At 40.0% G+C, this 20,659-nt stretch overlaps 1 protein-coding gene across 1 annotated transcript in view; it reads right to left on the bottom strand.

Annotated features, from left to right (window-relative positions):
• Positions 1-13,082: 13,082 nt before the first annotated feature.
• LOC309628827 (cell cycle control protein 50C-like) overlaps positions 13,083-20,659 on the bottom strand; it is a 33,297-nt gene continuing 25,720 nt past the window's right edge. The window contains 4 exon segments of the mRNA XM_082392249.1: positions 13,083-14,160; positions 14,163-14,208; positions 14,212-14,399; positions 17,661-17,870. Of these exon segments, the coding sequence (XP_082248375.1) occupies positions 14,102-14,160; positions 14,163-14,208; positions 14,212-14,399; positions 17,661-17,870 (503 nt within the window). The 3' untranslated portion in view covers positions 13,083-14,101.

The raw sequence follows: 20,659 nt of genomic DNA, 5'->3' as shown, positions 1-20,659 counted from the left end.
TTTAGTCTTTCTTGAGAAGCAGAGTTCAGAAAAATCTGTGCAACTGGAAGTCGTCCCCCAGTCCCCTGGTTCTTGCAGTCCTAGTTTCAAAGAGGTCAGTGTCTTCTTAAGGGCCATGTGGAGGCTCCAGTGTGATCCCAGGAAAATGCATTCCTTGTGCTAAGAAGTTATCTACAGAGCATCTTAGACGGAGTTCTGTTCGGTGCTGTAGTGACATAAGATGTCTGTGCCTGAAGAACTTTTTGAGTTGTTAAATAATGGGACTGTTTTAGTGAACCTAATAAACCCTAGTTAATAAAACTCTCCATTGATGTGGACAGTATTCATTTCCAATAAAACTAGCAAGACAGGAACCTCACACAACAAGCCATGCTGTCCTAACTTGTTGGAAGATACTGCAGCTGAAAGCTACAGCCATTTTCACTCCATCTTCCTTACTGATATTTGGCTTGATCAAATGCTTAACACCTGTGCAAAAGCCACTCAAAAAGACTTTTTGGTATCTGTCATTCTAAATTCCAAGCATGGCACACTGACCCAGAGATTTTTGTTTTGGTGGTAAAATACACATAACATAAAACTGACCCTTTTAACCATTTTTCAGTGTATAGTTCAGAGCCATTAAGTACATTCATATTGTTGTGCAACCATCACCACCATCCATCTCCAGAACTACTTCATCTTCCCAAAATGAAACTCTGTACTAATTAAACAATAACTTCCCACTCCCCCCTACCCCCAGCCCCTGGCAACCACCATTCTACTTTCTGCCTCTATGAATTTGACACAGGTATATCATATAAGTGGAAACATACAATATTTGTCTTTTTGTGTCTGGCTTATTTCACTTAGCATAATGTCCTCTAGGTTCATCCATGTTGTAGCATTTGTTAGAATTTTATTGCTTTTAAAGGCTCAAATATATACTGCTGTGTGTATATACATATAAATATATATATACACACACACATACATATACATACACAGTGGACCCTTGAACAACATGGGTTTGAACTGTGCAGGTCCACCCATATGCAGATTTTTTTCACTAAATATGTACTGCAATATTACATAATCCATGGTTGATTGTTCCTTGGATCCTGAACTGTGGATATGAGGGCAGGTGAAAAGTTATATGCAGGTTTTTGACTGTGCAGAGGGTCAGCGCCCATAACTCCTGAGACGTACAAGGATCAACTGTATGTATATATCTGTCTGTATATATGTATATATACATATATATATACACACACACCAATACCACATTTTGTTTATTCATTCATCTGTCAATGGACACTTGAGTTGCTGCCACCTTTCGGCTATTGTGAATAATGCTACTATGAACATGGGCATACAAATATCTGTTAAGAGTTCCTGCTTCTCTGGGTATATACCCAGAAGTGGAATAGCTGGATCGTATTGTAATTCTATTTTTTTTTTTTTTTTTTTTGGAAAAATCACCATACCATGTTTTACAGCGGCTGCACCATTTTACATTCCTACCAGCAATGGGTTCCACTTTCTTCACATCCTTGTCCACGCTTGTAACTTTCTGGGTTTGTTTTTTGTTTGTTTGTTTTGTTTTTTTGATAATAGCTATCTTAATGGGTGTGAAGTGATATCTCATTGTGGTTTTGACATGAATTTCCTAATGATTAGATACTGAGCGTCTTTTCATGTGCTTAGTAGCCACTTGTATACCTTTGGAGATGTGAAGTCTTTTGCCCATTTAAAATTGGATTTTTTGTTGTTGTTGTTGAGTTGTAGTTTAAAAATATATATTCTGGATATCAATCCCTTATAAGACATACAACTGGTGAATATTTTCTCCTATTCTGGGGGTTTCCTTTTCACTCTGTTGATAGTGCCTTTTGATGCACAAAAGTTCTTAATTTTGATGAAGTCCAATTTAACTATTTTTCTTTTCTTGACTGTGCTTTTGGTGTCAGAAAATCATTGCCAAATCCAACGTCCTAAAGCTTTCTTTTTTAAAGCTTTTTTACTATGTTTTCTTATAAGTTTTAGCTCTAACATTTACATCTTTGATCATTTTTTAATATTTATGTATTTATTTTAAAATATTTATTTATTTAATTAATTAATTTATTTGGCTGAGCCGGCTCTTAGTTGCAGCATGCAGGCTCTTAGCTGTGGCATGTGGGATCTAGTTCCCTGACCAGGGATCGAACCTGGGCCCCCTGCATTGGGAGCGTGGAGTCTTATCCACTGGACCACCAGGGAAGTCCCAAATCTTTGGTTGTTTTGAGTTAATTTTTGTACATAGTGTAAGGTAAGGGTCTAACTTAATTTTTTTTGCATTTGCATTTTTTTGCATTTGGAGATCCAGTTTTCCCAAACCATTTCTTAAAAAGACTGCCTTTTCCCCATTGAACGATTTTGGCACCCTTACTGAAAATCATTTGACCTTATATGTGAGGGTTCACTTCTGGGTTCTCTATTGTATTGCACTGGTGTATATATCTGTCTTTATGGCAGTACTGTGCTGTTTTAATTGTCAAAGAATTATAGTAAGTTTTGAGATCAGGAATGTTAGACCTCCAACATTGTTCTTTATTTTCAAGATTGTTTTGACTATTTGGGGTTACTTGATAAAATTCCATAATAATTTTAGGATGAATTTTCTATTTCTGAAAAAAAGTGTTGAGATTTTGATGAAGATTGCATTGAATCTGTAGATCATGTTGGGTAGTATTGACATCTTAACAATATTAAACCTTCTAATCCGTGAACATGGGATGTGTTTCCATTTATTGATGTGTTTAATTTCTTTTAGGAATGTTTTGTAGTTTTCAAGTGTAATTAACCTCCTTGGTTAAGTTTATTGCCAAGTATTTCATTCTTTTTGATGCTACTGTAAATTGAATTGTTTTCTTAATCTCCTTTGGACTGTTCATTGTTAGTGTACAGAAGCACAAGTGATTTAAAAAAAACACACACACAACAGATTTTTGTGTGTTGATTTTGTATCCTGCAACTTTGCTGAATTTTCTTATTGGTTCTAACAGGGTGTGTGTGTGTGTGTGTGTGTGTGTGTGTGTGTGTGTGATCTTTAGGGTTTCCTACGTATAGGATCTTGTTACTTGCAAGCAGAGATAATTTTACTTCTTCCTTTCCAATTTGGATGCCTTTTATTTCTTTTATCTTGCCTAATTGCTCTGAATAGAGCTTCTAGTACCACATTGAATAGAAGTGGTGAAAGTGAGCATTCTTACCTTATTCCTGGTCTTAGAGGAAAAGCTTTCAGTCTTTCACCATTGTATATGTTGGCTGTGGGTTTTTCATATATGGCCTTTATTATGTTGAAGTAACTTTTTTCTAATCCTAGCTTGTTGAGTTTTTTTATTATGAAAGGTGTTGAATTTTATCAAATGCTTGTTTCTATATCAATTGAGATCATGGACCCTGAGATTTTGTAATGAGAGAAATGGCTTTTATTCTTAGCCCCTAGCCCCTGCACACAAATTGGGGGAGGCCTCAGCAATTAAGAACTTACAGTTTTATTTCATGAAACTCTGTTCTCTTCCATACCTCTTAGTGAAGCCAACCACTGTTGTCAATTACAGCAATCAGATCTAGGTATTTCCTTTTCTTGACCTAGCTACTGTTTTTTTTTTAAACGCAGCTATAGCTAACTATTGCATCCCCTCTTTCTTGCTAATAATTAGACGAAACAGTAAATCAATTTGGACTTACTGATGAATGACTGGCTAGAAACAATATTTAATGGGATTAATTTAATTTTTAAATGGTCACATGGTAAAATGAACTTTTTTGGGCATGTATAGTTCTAGGAATAAATGCATGTACAGATTCATGTAACTACCACCACAATCAGGATACAGCTCAGTTCCATTACCCTAAAAAGACTCCTGCATTCTATCCTTTTATTATCCTCCCCCTACCTTGAATTCCTGGCAACTAATAATCACTATTTTGTCTTTTTGAGAATGTCATACAGTGTATAACATATATCTGTGAGGGGAAGCTTAAGTGTGACTGATGGCTTTGCTAGCAGTCATTCTGAATAACAGAACTATTCTAAACCATGAACCTGGTATCATCACCATCATGGTAGGAGAGAATAATCATAGATTCATATGTTGTATCAGCCTCAGAACTTCTATCAGTCTGCTAGGAAGAGTGTTAGCCCAATTATAAGACTAATGGTTGAAGACTGGTGCCAATCTTTTAGCAACTGGATCATAAGACATAAGAAGTAACAGAATGTAAGGTTAACCTATTCTATAGGTTACCTGTGGTACATGGCCATTTCATGGACTATTACATGTTATCATCCACACATGAAGGACAGTGAGGAGGAAATGTATTAAGCTGAAAACTACAGAACTTCACAAGAGATGATTTCCAACAGCTTATAAAGCAACTATGCTTTGGGACTTCCCTGGTGGCACAGTGGTTAAGAATCTGCCTGCCAATGCAGGGGACATGGGTTCGAGCCCTGGTCCGGGAAGATCCCACATGCTGCGGAGCAACTAAGCCCGTGCGCCACAACTACTGAGCCTGTGCTCTAGAACCAGCGAGCCACAACTACTAAAGCCCATGCGCCTAGAGCCAGTGCTCCGCAACAAGAAAAGACACTGCAATGAGAAGCCCGTGCACCGCAACGAAGAGTAACCCCTGCTTGCCGCAACTAGAGAAAGCCCACGCGCAGCAATAAAGACCCAACACAGCCAAAATTAACAAATTAATTAATTAATTAATTTTTTAGAAAGGTGAATTATTTTGTTTAAAAAAAAAAAAGCAACTATGCTTTGTTTCCAATGCAGTGATCAGCGATATAATTTTCTGGTCAGGTGAAACACATCTAGTGCAGTAAAATGAAAATAGTCATATTTCATCTATTAGGATGATTTTGGCTTCAAGTAACAGAATATCCAGCTGAAAGTAGATATCTCACATAAAAAATATCTCACATAAAAAAGTCTCTAGAGGTAGGTAGTTCCAGAACTGAATCAGTGGTCTCAACAATATCATGAAGAATCCAGCTCTTTCCAAAAACCACACGCTCATCTCAATAGACGCAAAAAAGCATTTGACAAAATTCAGCACCCATTCATGATAAAATCTCTCACCAAAGTGGGTATAAAGGGAACAAATCTCTACATAATAAAAGCCATTTATGCCTAACCCACAGACAACATAATACTCAATGGTGAAAAACTGAAAGCCTTCCCACTAAATTCAGGAATGAGACAAGGACGCCCACTCCCACCACTTCCATTCAACATAGTATTAGAAGTCCTAGCCACAGCAATTATACATGAAAAAGAAATAAAAGGTATCCAAATTGGAAGGGAAGAGGTAAAACTGTCAGTATTTGCAGGTGACGTGATACTCTATATAGAGAATCCTAAAGTCTCCACAAAAAAACTATTAGAACTAATAAATGAAGGTAGCAGGATACAAGATTAATATACAGAAATCTGTTACATTTCTTTACACTTACAATGAAATATCAAAAAAAGAAAGTAAAGAAAACACTTCCATTTAAAACTGTCAGGGAGTTCCCTGGTGGCCTAGTGGTTAGGATTCTGGGCTTTCACTACCATGGCCCCTTTTTTAATCCCTGGTTGGGGAACTGAGATCCTGCAAGTCGCATGGTGCAGCCAAAACCAAACCAAACCAAAACAAAAAACCAAAGAAACAAAAAGCACTGTGTCAAAAAAATACCTTGGAATAAACTTAACCAAGGAGGTGAAAGACCTATACACTGAAAACTATAAAACGTTGATAAAGGAAACTGAAAATGATTCAAGAAATGGAAAGATATCCCATGCTCTTGGACTGGAAGAATTAATATTGTTAAAATAGCCATACTACCCAAAGAAATCTACAGAATTAATGCAATCCCTATCAAAATACCTATGACATTTTTCAAAGAACTAGAACAGATAATCCTAAAATTTATATGGAACCACAAAAGCCAAAGCAATCCTGAGGAAAAAGAACAAAGCTGGAGGCATAAACCTTCCAGACTTCAGACAATACTACAAAGCTATAGTAATCAAAACAGCACGGTATTGGCACAAAAACAGACATATAGATCAATGGAACAGAATAGAGAGTCCAGAAATAAACCCACACAACTATGGTCATTAATCTACAACAAAGGAGGTAAGAATACACAGTGGAGAAAAGACAGCAGTTTCTTCAACAAGTGGTGTTGGGAAATCTGGACAGTTACATTTAAATCAATGAAATTAGAACACTCCCTCACACCATATACAAAAATAAACTCAAAATGGTTTAAAGGCCTAAATATAAGGCATGACACCATAAAACTCCTAGAAGAGAACATAGGCAAAACATTCTTGGACATAAAATCATAGCAATATTTTCTTAGATCAGTCTCCCAAGGCAAAAGAAATAAAAGCAAAAATAAACAAATGGAAATCTAATCAAACTTAAAAGTTTTTGCACAGCAAAGGAAAACACCAACAAAAACCAAAAAGACAACCTACAGAATGGGAGAAAATATTTGCAAATGATGCAACTAACAAGGAGTTAATATCCAAAATGTACAAACAACTCATACAGCTCAAAAAAAAACCCAAAAACAAAACAAAACAAACAATCCAATAAAAATCGGGCAGAAGAACTAAACAGATATTTCTTCAAAGAAAACATACAGATGGCCAACAGGCACACGAAAAGATGCTCAACATTGCTAATTATTAGAGAAATGCAAATCAAAACTATAATGAGGTATCACCTCACACCAGTCAGAATGGCTATTATCAACAAGTCTACAAATAATAAATGCTGGAGAGGGTATGGAGAAAAGGGAACCCTTCTACACTTTTGGTGGGAATGTAAATTGGTGCAGCCACTATGGAAAACAGTATGGAGGTTCCTTAAAAAACTAAAAACAGAGCTACCATATGATCCAGCAATCCCACTCCTGGACATATATTCAGAAAAGACAAAAACCCTGATTAGAAAAGATACATGCACCCCAATGTTCATCCAGCACTATTTACAATAGCCAAGACTTGGAAACAACCCAAGTGCCCATCAACAGATGACTGACTTAAGAAGATGTGGTATATATACAATGGAATATTAGTCAGCCATTAAAAAGAACGAAATATTGCCATTTGCAGCAACATGAATAGACTTAGAGAATACTACACTAAGCAAAGTAAGTCAGACAAAGACAAATATTATATGATATCACTTATACGTGGAATCTAAAAAACAATACAAATGAATCTATAAACAAAACAGAAACAGACTTACAGACTTAGAAGATTTACAGACATAGAAGATAACATATGGTTATCAAAGGGGGAGATAAATTAGGCGTGTGAGATTAACACATACAGACTACTATACATAAAATAGATAAGCAACAAGGATTTACTGTAAAGCACAGGGAACTATATTCAATGTCTTGTAATAACCTATAATGGAAAATAATCAAAAAACAACAACAACCACAAAATATATATATATATATAACAATCACTTTTCTGTACACCTGAAACTAGCACAATATTGTAAATCAACTATACTTCAATTAAAAATAATTAAACAAAAAGAATCCAGCTCTTTCCATCCTCCATTCCACCATCCTCCATATGAAAACTTTTAGCCCTCAGATTTTTTGCCTCTTGGTTGCAAGATGGCTGCTACAGCTCCAGACACCATGTCTTCATACAATTGCATTCATATGTAGGAAGCAGGGGGCAGGCAGGTGACAAGAGAGCTCTTCTTTTCCCAATTCTGCCAACAGACTTTCTCTTATTAACCATAGTCAGAACCAGGTCCTTTGGCTGCTCCTACCCAAAGGCAAAGTATGTATCTAGCATTTTAACATTTATCATGTGAAGTGGGCTTTGACAGGAGAGAAGAAGCGTAAAGGAAGTGACTCCTGGGAGGGTAACAGACCTGCCTCACCCCATTGTTGTGAAAGATTAAACACAGTAATGTGGGTAGGGCATGTCTAACTGGGCTGGGCACATCCTCATTTCTTTGGTCCATTTCTCTCTTTCTCTCCTTCAGGTTTCCTTCCTTATTTTTCAGCCTTAGAAGAAAGATGGAAATCCAAAAGATTTGCTCAGCTTCCCTATACAAAGGCATTGCTTGTCTCTTCCACCCCAACTTACTTTTCGGATTTCTGCAGCTCTAGTTTCCACAAACCATTTTGGAATCTCCCTGACCTCTCAAGAAAGTTCCTGACCTCAAACTGAGGAATATATTTTTATGGCCAATTCATAGATGTTGATTATAAGAAACAGAGAAATCTTTATAAACAAAAAAGAAAAAAATCAACATTGTCAGTTATTTCTGCCATGTTAGCCTGCACTAAAAATCATCTGTTTCAGTGGAGTGCAGCTCTTTCCATACAGAAAAGGGGCGAAAGGCACCCCGACGCCTGTCTGCACCGACTGCTGGCTCTGTGGGCGCCACAAGATGTTTCTTGCCATCAGAGCAATGACTTCAGTTTTTCCATTCCAACTGCGGTGAAAATGAATAAGAAAACTGGATCCTGCCTCTGGAAGCAGGATACAGGCTCCACACTAATCAAAAAAGGAAGATTCAGTATAAGACAATATTTCACTCCCCAGACTTTGTCAGAAGTGGCTCTGAGTCATCTCACTGACCGCCACAGGATTAGAATGGGGATATTGTACAAGCCCAACCCTTTGCAGGAAAGGTTTTTTTTTCTTCTGCCTAAATGAGCTTCTCTTGCTACTGAGTCACTACAATCCAAATCTCATAATTTTACATCCTCTCTTCTAATTGTTTACCAGATAGCTAGCTATTTTAAGGGGGCTGGCAGGGGGAGTGGAGACAAAAAGTGGCTCAGCCTAGAATTCATTTATTTAAGAAGTGTCAAAGAATACTGACACTGTAAACAGGTAAAAGGAGAAGGAAGGTTTTTGAAACCTGGTCAGTAGTGATAAAGACTTCAAAGGCCTGCGCTTATTTGCCAAACTAAGGCTGATTTAGCAACGGACTCATGAACCAGTCCTGAGGGGAGGGACCCTGGGCTGAGCGCCTGAGTGACTCCTGGCATCGAGAAAGGGGAATGGGCTTCCCTGTGTTGCACCCAGTGGAGAAGCCAAGAGAAATCTGCTCTGCAGTTCTATCACTTAGGAATATCCAGAACAAAAAAATGTTGACAACTGCAGGCTGTGGCGCTGTGGGATTCTGCTGGACGTCCTGTGAAGGAAAACCACCAGCAGCTGTCTGAAGCTGTTTTTCCTATATTAACATTTGGTTAATAAAGCCTCTGCTATGAAACAAACCAGATGAAAAACCAGGCTTCATGAGGAAGGCCTTAGGGCAGGCTGGGAAGGATTAGGGTTTTATCAACTTCAGAACACCTCTGTGTGCTCAGCGTGGACTTGGGTGCTCTGGGATCTTACTCGGAGGTGGGGAGATGGTGCTGTCCTGAGGGAGCATACTCTCTCTTCCATCCTGGAGGCCAGATTGACATTTAAAGAAGCTAAGTGAAACCATGTAAGGCGAGTGTGGGATCCATGCTAAGCTGTGCAAGTGGGATTGGAAGGACACAAAGACCTGTGTGCGATGAGTCCCTTGAGGGCAGGACCTCAGCTGGCTCATTTTGGTATCCTTGGCATTGTGAATTTGTCACATAAGGTAGGGGTTTAATTAGTTAAATGTCAAATAAAGGTTAACTCTACTTTTATTTACCCATAATTTCATCCTACCCAATTTTTTACCTGCTGCCTCTGCGCATGTACTTAGAATATACACCTGAATAAAAGCACCTAAAAACCCCAATAGTGGAACTTCCCTGGTGGTCCAGTGGTTAAGAATCCACCTTCCAATGCAGGGGACGTGGGTTCGATCCCTGGTGGGGGAACAAAGATCCCACATGCTGCAGGGCAATTAAGCCCGCGTGCCAGAACTACTGAGCCTGTGCACCACAACTAGAGAGAAGCCCCCGCGCCGCAAAGAAAGATCCTGCGTGCTGCAACTAAGACCCGACACAGCCAAAAATAAATAAATAAATATTTTTTAAAAACCCCGATAGTTTCCAGTCACACTCACAGTCACACACACTCACACAAATGCCTGAACACACTCACACCTACTCACACACTCACAAGCTCTTATTTATTCACATTTTTGTTCTTTGTCTCTCTTGATCTCATGCTCACTTTTTCTTGCGCCAGAACTGTTGCCAGGAGTTGGAGAAAGAAAGGCTAGTTTCACCAACCTATTCACAAAAGCACAAGGATGAAGAGTTAGAAAAGTGGAGGAAGAAGACAGGAGCAAGATGATGGGAGAAGGAAGAAAAAGAACAGGAGAGAAAGAAAGCCAGAAAAGTTCCCCATCGTGGGTGGGGAGTTAATTGTGAATGATGAGGCTCTTCCCCTAACAAGGATTAGAAGGATGGTGCCCATCTTTTATAGCCAGGTAAGAAGGAGTCTTACAAAGATAAACTGCTTTGGGCTTGATGACTTGTGGAGAAGCAGAAAAAAGGAAAGACACCTCCATTCTGTCATAAATTCCAGTCACTTAACTTTTCTTAAGTAGTTTATTTTCTGGTGTGGATAGACTTGTTTTGTATAGGAGCTTTCCACGGAACCAACTCTAGTGCAAAGTGAAATGAGGAGTACTTTTTTGGAAAAGTCTTGACTACTTGGTGAATACAGATGCCTTCTGTGATGGTTAATTTTACGGGTGAACTTGACTGGGCCATGGTGCCCAGATATTTGGTCAAACATTATTCTGGATGTTTCTGTAAGGCTGTTTTTGGATCAGATTTAAATCAGTAGACTGCGTAAAACAGACTGCCCTCCATATGTGAGTGGGTCTCATGCAATGAATGGAAAGCCTGAATAGTACAAAATGCTAACTTCCCCTGAACAAGAGGGAATTCTCCAGCTGACAGCCTTCGGGCTCCATCTGCAACATCAATTCTTTCAGGTGTTCCAGCAGACTGTCTTTTGGCCAAATTTTTTTTTTTTTATTGGAGTATAGGTGATTTACAATGTTGTGTTAGCTTCAGGTGTACAGCAAAGTAAATTGGTTATACGTATGCATATATCCACTCTTTTTTTTAAGATTCTTTTTCCATATAGGTCATTACAGAGTATTGAGTAGCATTCCCTGTGCTATATAGTAGGTCCTTATTAATTATCTATTTTATATATAGCACTGTGTATATGTTAATCACAATCTCCCAATTTATCCCTCCCTCCCCTTCCCCCCTGGTAACCATAAGTTTGTTTTCTACATCTGTGACTCTGTTTCTGTTTTGTAAATAAGTTCATTTGTACCCTTTTTTTTTTTTAGATTCCACATATAAGCCATATCATAGGATATTTGCAACACAGTATTATTATTATATATTTTTTAAATAAATTTATTTATTTGCGTTGCGGTGCATGGGCTTCTCATTGCAGTGGCTTCTCTTGTTGTGGAGCACGGGTTCTAGGAGCGCAGACTTCAGTAGTTGTGGCTCGCGGGCTCTAGAGTGCAGGCTCAGTAGTTGTGGCACACGGGCTTAGTTGCTCCGCGGCATGTGGAATCTTCCCAGACCAGGGCTTGAACCCGTGTGCCCTGCATTGGCAGGCGGATTCTTATCCACTGCGCCACCAGGGAAGTCTCTGCCTTTTGGCTTAAACTGCAACTCCTTCCTGAGCATCCAGTCTGCTAGCCTCCCCCGTCAGATTTTGCACTTGCCAAGCCTCCACAATCATGTGAGCCAATTACTGAAAATAAATCTCTTTACACACACTCACACACACACACACACACACACACACACACACACACACACACACACACCTCCTATTGGTTCTGTTTCTCCGAGAGCCTTGACTAATATGGCATTTTATAAGCTGACAAACAGGATTGAAATGTAACAAATGTATTCTTGCCTTTTTCCAATCAGCACCATAACTGAGTGTGGACTGAAGGGGCAAGAGCCCAGCATCTGAAGTCACAGGGTTTGGTTCCTGTGTGAGCTCTGTTCCTTCCTACCTCTCTGCCCTAAGCTCAAGAAACCACAATTGTTCAGATGACTAGAGCATTGCCAAGTATATTAGTTTTTTATTGCTACTGTAACAAATTACCATACTCAGTGCTAAAAACAACATAAATTAATTTTCTTACTGTTCTAGAGGTCAGAATTCTCAAATCAAGGTGTCAGCAGGGCTTCTAGAGGCTTCAGGGGAGGATCTGTCTCTTGCTTTTTTCAGCCTATAGAGGAGGCTGCTTGCATTCTTTGGACCACGGCCTTCTTTGTATCATTCCAACCTCTTGCTTCCACTGCCACACCTCCCCCCATTCTTCTGATCTCCTGCCTCTCTTTTATAAGGACCCTTAGGATTACATTGGGCCCACACAGATAATCCATATCAGTATCCTTAATTTAATCACAGCTGCAAAGTCTCTTTTGGCATACTAGGTAACATTCACAGGTTCCAGGGATTAGGACGTGGGTATCTTTGGGTGGAGGTGGGCTGGGGCGTTATTCAGCCTACCACACCTGGTCACCTGAGGTCAGTGGTTCGTACTTGAAACCATTTTGGTTTTTTTGGAAAAGTACTTGACCATTTGGTGAATGCAGAAAGTTGCAACAGAGAAATGCTTTCTTGCCTGCTAAAGAGACAACTATGTATTGGTACTATGTTTCTCTTTAACAATCAAAATTCTGCTGTTAGAGTCATCACAGAGTAAAGCTTTCCCCACCTCAAAAAATAAAATAATATAAACATGTTTTTTAAAGTATAATATTCTGGTTATGTAGTTATACAGATCTATGGAGTCTCTTGCCCTGGCAGCTTTACCAAGTACAGTTGATCCTTGAACAACACGGGTTTGAACTGCATCTACTTATACACGGATTTTCTTCAATAAATACTTACTACAGTACTACATGATCCACAGTTGGTTGAATCCGTGGATGTAGAACCACAGATACTAAGGGCCAACTGTAAAGTTATAGGTGGATTCTCGACTGCATGGGGGTCAGTGCCACTAACCACTGTGTTGTTCAAGGGTCAACTGTATGCCATTCAGTCTCCTGCAAAGTGACCTTCAGCAGGAATTAAAACTTTTTTTTTTTTTTTAGAAATTCACGTTCTTTTATTTATTTATTTATGACTGTGTTGAGTCTTCGTTTCTGTGCGAGGGCTTTCTCTAGTTGCGGCAAGTGGGGACCACTCTTCATCGCGGTGCGCGGACCTCTCACCATCGCGGCCTCTCTTGTTGCGGAGCACAGGCTCCAGATGCGCAGGCTCAGTAATTGTGGCTCACGGGCCCAGTTGCTCTGCGGCATGTGGGATCTTCCCAGACCAGGGCTCGAACCCGTGTCCCCTGCATTGGCAGGCAGATTCTCAACCACTGCGCCACCAGGGAAGCCCAGGAATTAAAACTTTTTAAGATGGACCCTAAGAAGCTTCCTCGACACGTATAATTCAAGTATCACAAATCCATGTCATCACCTGCATTCTAGAGTACATCATCCCAATGTAAGTTTTAGAATTGTGTTGTGCCCTCAAATGCTGAGTACACTTTTCAAGAGAATCAGTTACTTTCAGTACTTCCCTCTTGGCTACATGGGTAACTTTAGGGAAATTCCTGGACTTTCTTTTTGGTGTATTGATGTATTGTGGGTGCTCACGGCACTGCCATAACCTTTGCTTGGCTTATTCTTAGTAGAGAAAACTTCATTTTGACTCATATATAATTGAATAAATCAATTTTCAAAAATCATCCTGATTGCTCAATTCAGTGCTCAAAAATTGTTGGTGAGTCTGTAATTTCAACCAGCCAATGAGGACTCATGGTCTGAGCCTGATTGATGGTTAAAAGGATTCACCTAATCTTGGGGCCCCAGGTTTACTTACTCTTGTCTGGTGATGCCACCCTCCTAGGCATTCACCTACTTTCAGGCACAAGGGCTTCAAATAAATTCCCGAGACTTGGTTTAGAGCTCAAGGATGATTTATCTTCCCCATTCCAAGGACATTTTACTATACCTAATTATGCCTTCTCCTCCTCCTCCTCTTCTTCTTTTTTTCTTCACTCTGAAACTCTCATTATTTATCTATCTGGGATTGAACTTGGTCAGTCAATCCAGTTCCCCTTGATGAAATATCCCAGTCATTTTGAGATCTTTGGCTCCATTACTTCACCGTCCATTTCTGTGTTTTCTGCTCTTCCTTTTAAAGTCTGACTTTACTGCTGGAGGAAGAACGTTTTCCTTTCTTTCAGCCTCAAGTGAACTGCCAACATGGAAAAGAAAGCTAACCAGGTCACAGCTCCTGTCACCACGTAGGCGAGACCTAAGAAAAGGCTACTGCCTCCACTCCATGTCAGGGTGGAAAGAACAACTGCTTTTTCTCCTCGGAACCTGTTTACAGGAAAGTCTAAGAAAAGAAAACCTGTTAAGGATCTGTCTCAGCACTTCTCAGCTCTACCACTACATATCCTAAATACATTAGGTTGAACTATATATATATATATATATATATATATATATATATATATACACACACACACACACACACACACACACACACACTTATTTATTTATTTATTTTGGCTGTGCTTTTCATCACATGGGATCTTAGTTCCCTGATCAGGGATCGAACGTGCAGTGAGAGCACGGAGGTCTAACCACTGGACTGCCAGGGAAGTCCTGAACCATATAATACTGCTAGTTTTGTTGGTAAAAAATGGTTGACTATTCAATTTCATATAGTCTAATCTTTACCAAGCAGTATGTTGTATTTTGCTGGAATGAAATTAAGTAAAAACAAGTCTTCCCTCTATATAGTTGTAATCTATGAAAGAAATTCTGACACAGATAGATCTGAATGACTTACAGACAACTCATTAGTGAACAAATATAGTTAATTTCTTAACCCAAGGAAATGAAAAGACTACTGATAGGTTTTGCAGCAAACCTAAATTTGCGTTTAAGGATCAGGATACCCAGGGTAGGCTAAAGTCCTTCATAGGCTAAGTTCTGAATTCCTACCTCACGGAAAATTCTTCAAGAGGAGTGAAGAGCAAAAAGAGTAGTGAGATAGATGGCAAAACGTTTTTTGGTGGGAAAACTAAAGGTGGTGCATTCATTTGGGTTTTGAAATGGCCAGCATCCCTCAATGCTGGGGAGAAAGTGTTTGAAGTGGCTCTGCTATCGTTCGCGTTTGAATGATGTCATTTTGATCATGCATGTGGCCTGAGGTTTTTAAACATCTGGTGCCTTTTGTAAACCAAACTAATAAACAAATAAAGGCATCTCATAGCAACTGCATTTCCCAGCAAAGCTCTTAAAAGGCCTCAAATCACTTGGCAACATACTATTTAAAGGCACAAACTTGTTAGGAAAGCTAGTTCTCTTTCTTTTCCAACAGAATTCCTCATTGTCGCCAGGTCCTTGGGCGCCATCTCAACTCGGCTGCCTGACGGTTCCTTTAAGAGGGTCTTTTCCTCACACAGCGGGTCTTTTCTCCCTTAGAAGTGGTAGCATTTTCTGCAGCTCAGGCTTAGTTCTCTTGCATATTAGCCAGGCTGTGAGGCTGGACGGGTAATACTCACACTAGGGTTCAACACAGGTGGTGCAAGCACAGGACTCAAGCTCTGGACTGAGGTTTTTTGCTAAAGATTTAGATTTGAGAGTTATCAGTATTAAAATATGACTGTGAATGAAGATGCCCAAGGAAGGCATGTTTCAAGCAGAGAAATAGTGTCTCCTTTGTTCGGAGCATGGACTCTGTCTTCTCCTCAACCCTAAACTCACTGTAATGCATTATGAGGGCAGCAGTACACGATGGGCTTTTGTCCTGTGTCTTGATTGCTACCATAACTGCTTTACTTGTAAGGGCAATCACAGAAAAAGTTGATGGGAACAGAAGGTCCAACTTGAGAGACTATTGCCAAGCAACTTTCAAATTTTCTAGGAGGGAGAGAGAGGGGTTGAAATCCTATTCAGAAGGTAATATTCTATGGCTTACTCTTTGATCTGTACAAGACAGAGCAATTTCTGGTTTTCCTTTTCATAGACTAGAATTAGGGACCATGCTAAAGTAATGGCTGAAGGCAAACCATACTCCTGGTCAGTAAACAAAAGGAGGCAGTAAGTTGAGAGGTAGAGATGGTGTCACATCAGTGGGGGTATCTCTGCCCAAGGAACGTCCCCACTCCCCTCTCACAGTGGAGACATTTGCGCTTTGCTCCAGGACAGAAAAGAAGAAAAGATGGAGCGTTGAACTGAAACACACGTTGTTATTCACTGACCCAAGAATCTCTCAGTCAAGCTCCCTGAGAGGTAAAGAAACAAAGGAGGTAGACAGTTTGGTGTTCAGATCCTCTAGCCTGCTGGGGGTCCCGTGAAAAACTCCCAGCCGGTAGCCCTGAGATGCTACGGGGTTGCTGATGCCTAATCAGGCTGATGTCTCAAAGCTGTGCACAAGTCCTGGAAAGACCTGCCTCTGAGAGAATTCTGCCTCGGGGAGAATCAGAAAGGGACTTGAAAACTAAGTCTGAGGACCAGAGTTAGTATAAATTGTGTTTAGATATATAATTTTTAAAAGATAGTGTTTGGTGTCATTTTCAAGTTAAGTCCTTTTTGTTCTTAAGTCAAGAGTTACATTTATATTTTTAAATTAAGTGAAAACATTTCAGAATCTCATATTAAAGTATGTCTCCTGATGTGGACCGTATGTCCATAACCAAAGCACTGGCTCCTGCTAGCTGGCTTCGTACCTAATAGAGGAAGAACACAGCATCCTCACTGCAGAGCTTGTAGCATGGCTCATGTGGGTTGGATGAACGGAACCTGCCCTTGAATCCAGGGCTCCCTTGGTCTATGCTACTTTTGCCTAAAATAAAAGGTTCTACAATCTCTCTGTTTTCATTGTTTTTAGTCCATATTCCAAATTTACTTCTTAGTAAACCTCTCTCTCTTTATTTCCAGGGTCCTCCATGTCATCCCATCCTATATGGCAGGCTTCTCCTCATTGTTTTAGATCTCTAGGCCCAGTGTTACATAATCTTTCTTCAGGGGCAGAAATAGCCCTTCCCTCCTTATCCATACCTACTTACCTGATACTGCTACTGACTGTTGTTCCTTTAAAAAAAAACAACACACATTTAATTATATATAAAGTGGAGACAAACTATATGGTGATGGAGTGACAGTACTGCCTATAAGATAAATATGTATTGGGCTTCCCTGGTGGCGCACTGGTTGAGAATCTGTCTGCCAATGCAGGGGACACGGGTTCGAGCCCTGGTCTGGGAAGATTCCACATGCCGCGGAGCAACTGGGCCCGTGAGCCACAATTACTGAACCTGTGCATCTTGAGCCTGTGCTCCGCAACAAGAGAGGCCGCGATAGTGAGAGGCCCGCGCACCGCGATGAAGAGTGGCCCCCACTTGCCACACTAGAGAAAGCCCTCGCACAGAAATGAAGACTCAACACAGCCATAAATAAATAAATAAGTAAATAAAATTAAAAAAAATAATAATCTTTAAAAAAAGATAAATATGTATTTCTTTTACATATATATAGATTCGATTGGTGAATAGAAAGGTATAGAATGAAATAGTTCAACAACTAGTATCCAGATGGACACTGATTTTCCTTCATCCCCAGAAAGAAAACTGGAATAAAAGGATACTGTAGGTTATGTTGAAACTATAACTACCAGCAGGCAAGCCTTCAGTAAAATGCTCTATTCGATGGAGTCGGCGGTACAGTTTTTTGAAAGTGGGAAATGCGGCTGTCCTCATCCACACAATGAAGTCGTCATTGATGAAGCCATTGTTTCCTGGATCCTCTTCATCTAGTTCATAGACAGGCTTAGGCCAGTTCGGAGGCTTTGTGGTTCCTGTGGAAAGTTAACAATGGATGTGGTTGAGTAAAATCATTTACCACCTTTAGTTTTTCTTAAAATGTAGAGATTGAAACAACTTCTGTATTCTTGAGGAAAGAGGAATCGAAATTACAAATTTTTTTTTAAAAAGTATGTGTGTGTAAGCTACCTGAGTATACAACCATTAAAAATAATGGTTATGCCGCATAGCACAGGGAGATCAGCTCTGTGCTTTGTGACCGCCTGGGGGGGTGGGATGGGGAGGGTGGGAGGGAGGGAGATGCGGGAGGGAGGAGATGTGGGAACATATGTATATGTATGACTGATTCACTTTGTTATAGAGCAGAAACTAACACACCATTGTAAAGCAATTATACTCCAATAAAGATGTTTAAAAAAAATAAAATAAAATAATGGTTATGGGCTACCCTGGTGGCGCAGTGGTTAAGAATCCGCCTGCCAATGCAGGGGACACGGGTTCAAGCCCTGGTCCGGGAAGATCCCACATGCTGCAGAGCAACTAAGCCCGTGCATCACAACTACTGAGCCTGCGCTCTATAGAGCCGTGAGCCACAACTACTGAGCCTGCGTGCTGCAACTACTGAAGCCCGCACACCTAGAGCCCATGCTCCACAAGAGAAGCCACTGCAACGAGAAGCCCACGCACCACAATGAAGAGTAGACCCTGCTCGCCACAGCTAGAGAAAGCCCATGTGCAGCAACAAAGACCCAAAGCAGCCAAAAATAAATAAATAAATAATAATAATAATAATAATAATAATAATGGTTATAAGGACTCTAAGGAAATGTAGGGGGAAATGCTGATGATACTGTCATAGGGTTAAAAAAAGCAGAATATCATATGTATATTATGTATTCAAATATATAAAATATATAATAAAGCATTGAAAAAATAGGTACAGCAGAATGATAATAGTGGTGGTATTCAGTGATAGCATCATGGGGAATGTCTATTTTCTATAACATCATTAGTAATGTAAAGAAAGCAAATTAAAACAAGATACCATTTCACCTAAAACTGGGTTTATATTTAAAGAAAAAAAGAATGACAACCATTGATGAGGCAGTGGAAATGGGAACTCTTGTACAGAGCAGATAGATGTGTGGATTAACCACATTTTTGGCAATCTAGGAACATGCAGCAAAAGATTGAGGACTTCCCTGGTGGTCCAGTGGGTAAGACTCCACACTGCCAATGCAGGGGGCCTGGGTTCGATCCCTGGTCAGGGAACTAGATCTCTCATGCACGCCACAACTAAGAGTTCACATGCCACAACTAAGGAGTCCACATGCTGCAATGAAGAGCCCGCATGCCACAGTGAAGATCCTGCGTGCCACAACTAAGATCCGGCGCAGCCAAAATAAATAAATATTAAAAGAAAAAAAGATTGAATATATTTTGCATCCATTTTGGCCCAGAAATTCTCCTTCTAGGACTATATTCTAAGGAAATGATTATGGAAGTGCATGAAGATCGTGTTGCATGGATATCCCCTGCAGACCTGTACCTAAAAGCTCAAAGTTGGAAGCAAGGAAGAAGAACTTGTAGAAGGGAGAAGGTGGAGAACAGAGGTGTTGCAAACCTGTTCTAAAGCCAGGAAGCCTGGTAGGTCTGGGTGCTGTGCTGTAGGAATGCTGGGAACACCAGGTAAAGTCTGTTGAGTTTACTCTCATCCTCATACTTCCCACTTTACCGCCCTGGGCATGCCTGTCTCTCCCACTCAACAGCAGACTCTTTAATTCAGTGTCTTCCTCATCGTTTTTTCACTGGCATTTAGTCCAGTGCCTGGCACATGGTAGGTGTTCAATCAATGCTTGATAAAGGGATGAGCGATTCCAGTAAAAGCTGACAGAAGCTGATAATAAACAGCATTTTGAATTTTAAAATAGTCAACAAGAGGAAGTTGTCCAGTGAACTTTTTACTTCCATAAAACTGGTTCTACTATTTGTAGGAAACCATTCTTTCTCACCTCTGACCACTGACTATTTTCTCCTAAAAGAAACCCAGTCTTATTTTCTAAGCATGGGCTGTAGTGCTTATAAAAGCATGTGCTAAGTTTGGTTGGATTAATCTGAAGTATGTTGGTATACTTATACTTCCTCTGGAAATAATCCTTTGCTGGAGAAACTTTCTCTCCAAAAACTGTGGCGATGTTGGCCCTTCCCAAGGATTCGATCGCTATTGCTAGAAGAATATTGATCGAAATCAAAATTGCCTTTGGTACCTGCATGTGGACCTTACCCTCTCTCTACTTCAGCCAGAGCTCATGCCTCAAGTCAATGTGTCCTATAGGCCAGTGATATCCAAGCCACCCAGGGAGTGAAAAATGCAGGTTCAAGCATGCCTTTCCGTATCAACCCCTAATCCTACCCCATCCCATGTCTCCAGAGAGTATGAGAAGCAGGGTGTAAGAAGCATCAACTTCTCTCATTTTCCAGGTTCAGCTGGGTCCTTGGTATTCATCCATTCACTCAACAATAAGTATTTCTTGATTGCTCACTTATATCAAGCACCAGGGATATAGCATGAGATCTAATCCCTTTCCTCAAGGAGTTCACATTCTAAAGTGGGGATGACAAGTATTCAAATAGATAATTAAAATAAAACATGGTAACTCTTACAATAGAAGTAAGAAAGAGTAGGAGTAGGAGATAAGAGAAAGCCAAGAATGCTTTGTGTTATATGCTTGTGGTTATGGTAAGACAAAACAATAGCATATTGCCAAGTTCCTTTCAAAAACTGGGAATTTAATTACAGATACAGTGACCATACATGCCAGTT

This window comes from Balaenoptera borealis, assembly GCF_965194805.1.
Source record: "Balaenoptera borealis genome assembly, chromosome: 5".
NCBI lineage: Eukaryota > Metazoa > Chordata > Mammalia > Artiodactyla > Balaenopteridae > Balaenoptera > Balaenoptera borealis.
The sequence above is the reverse complement of the archived record's forward strand: the minus strand, read 5'-3'. Positions and strand labels throughout refer to the sequence as shown.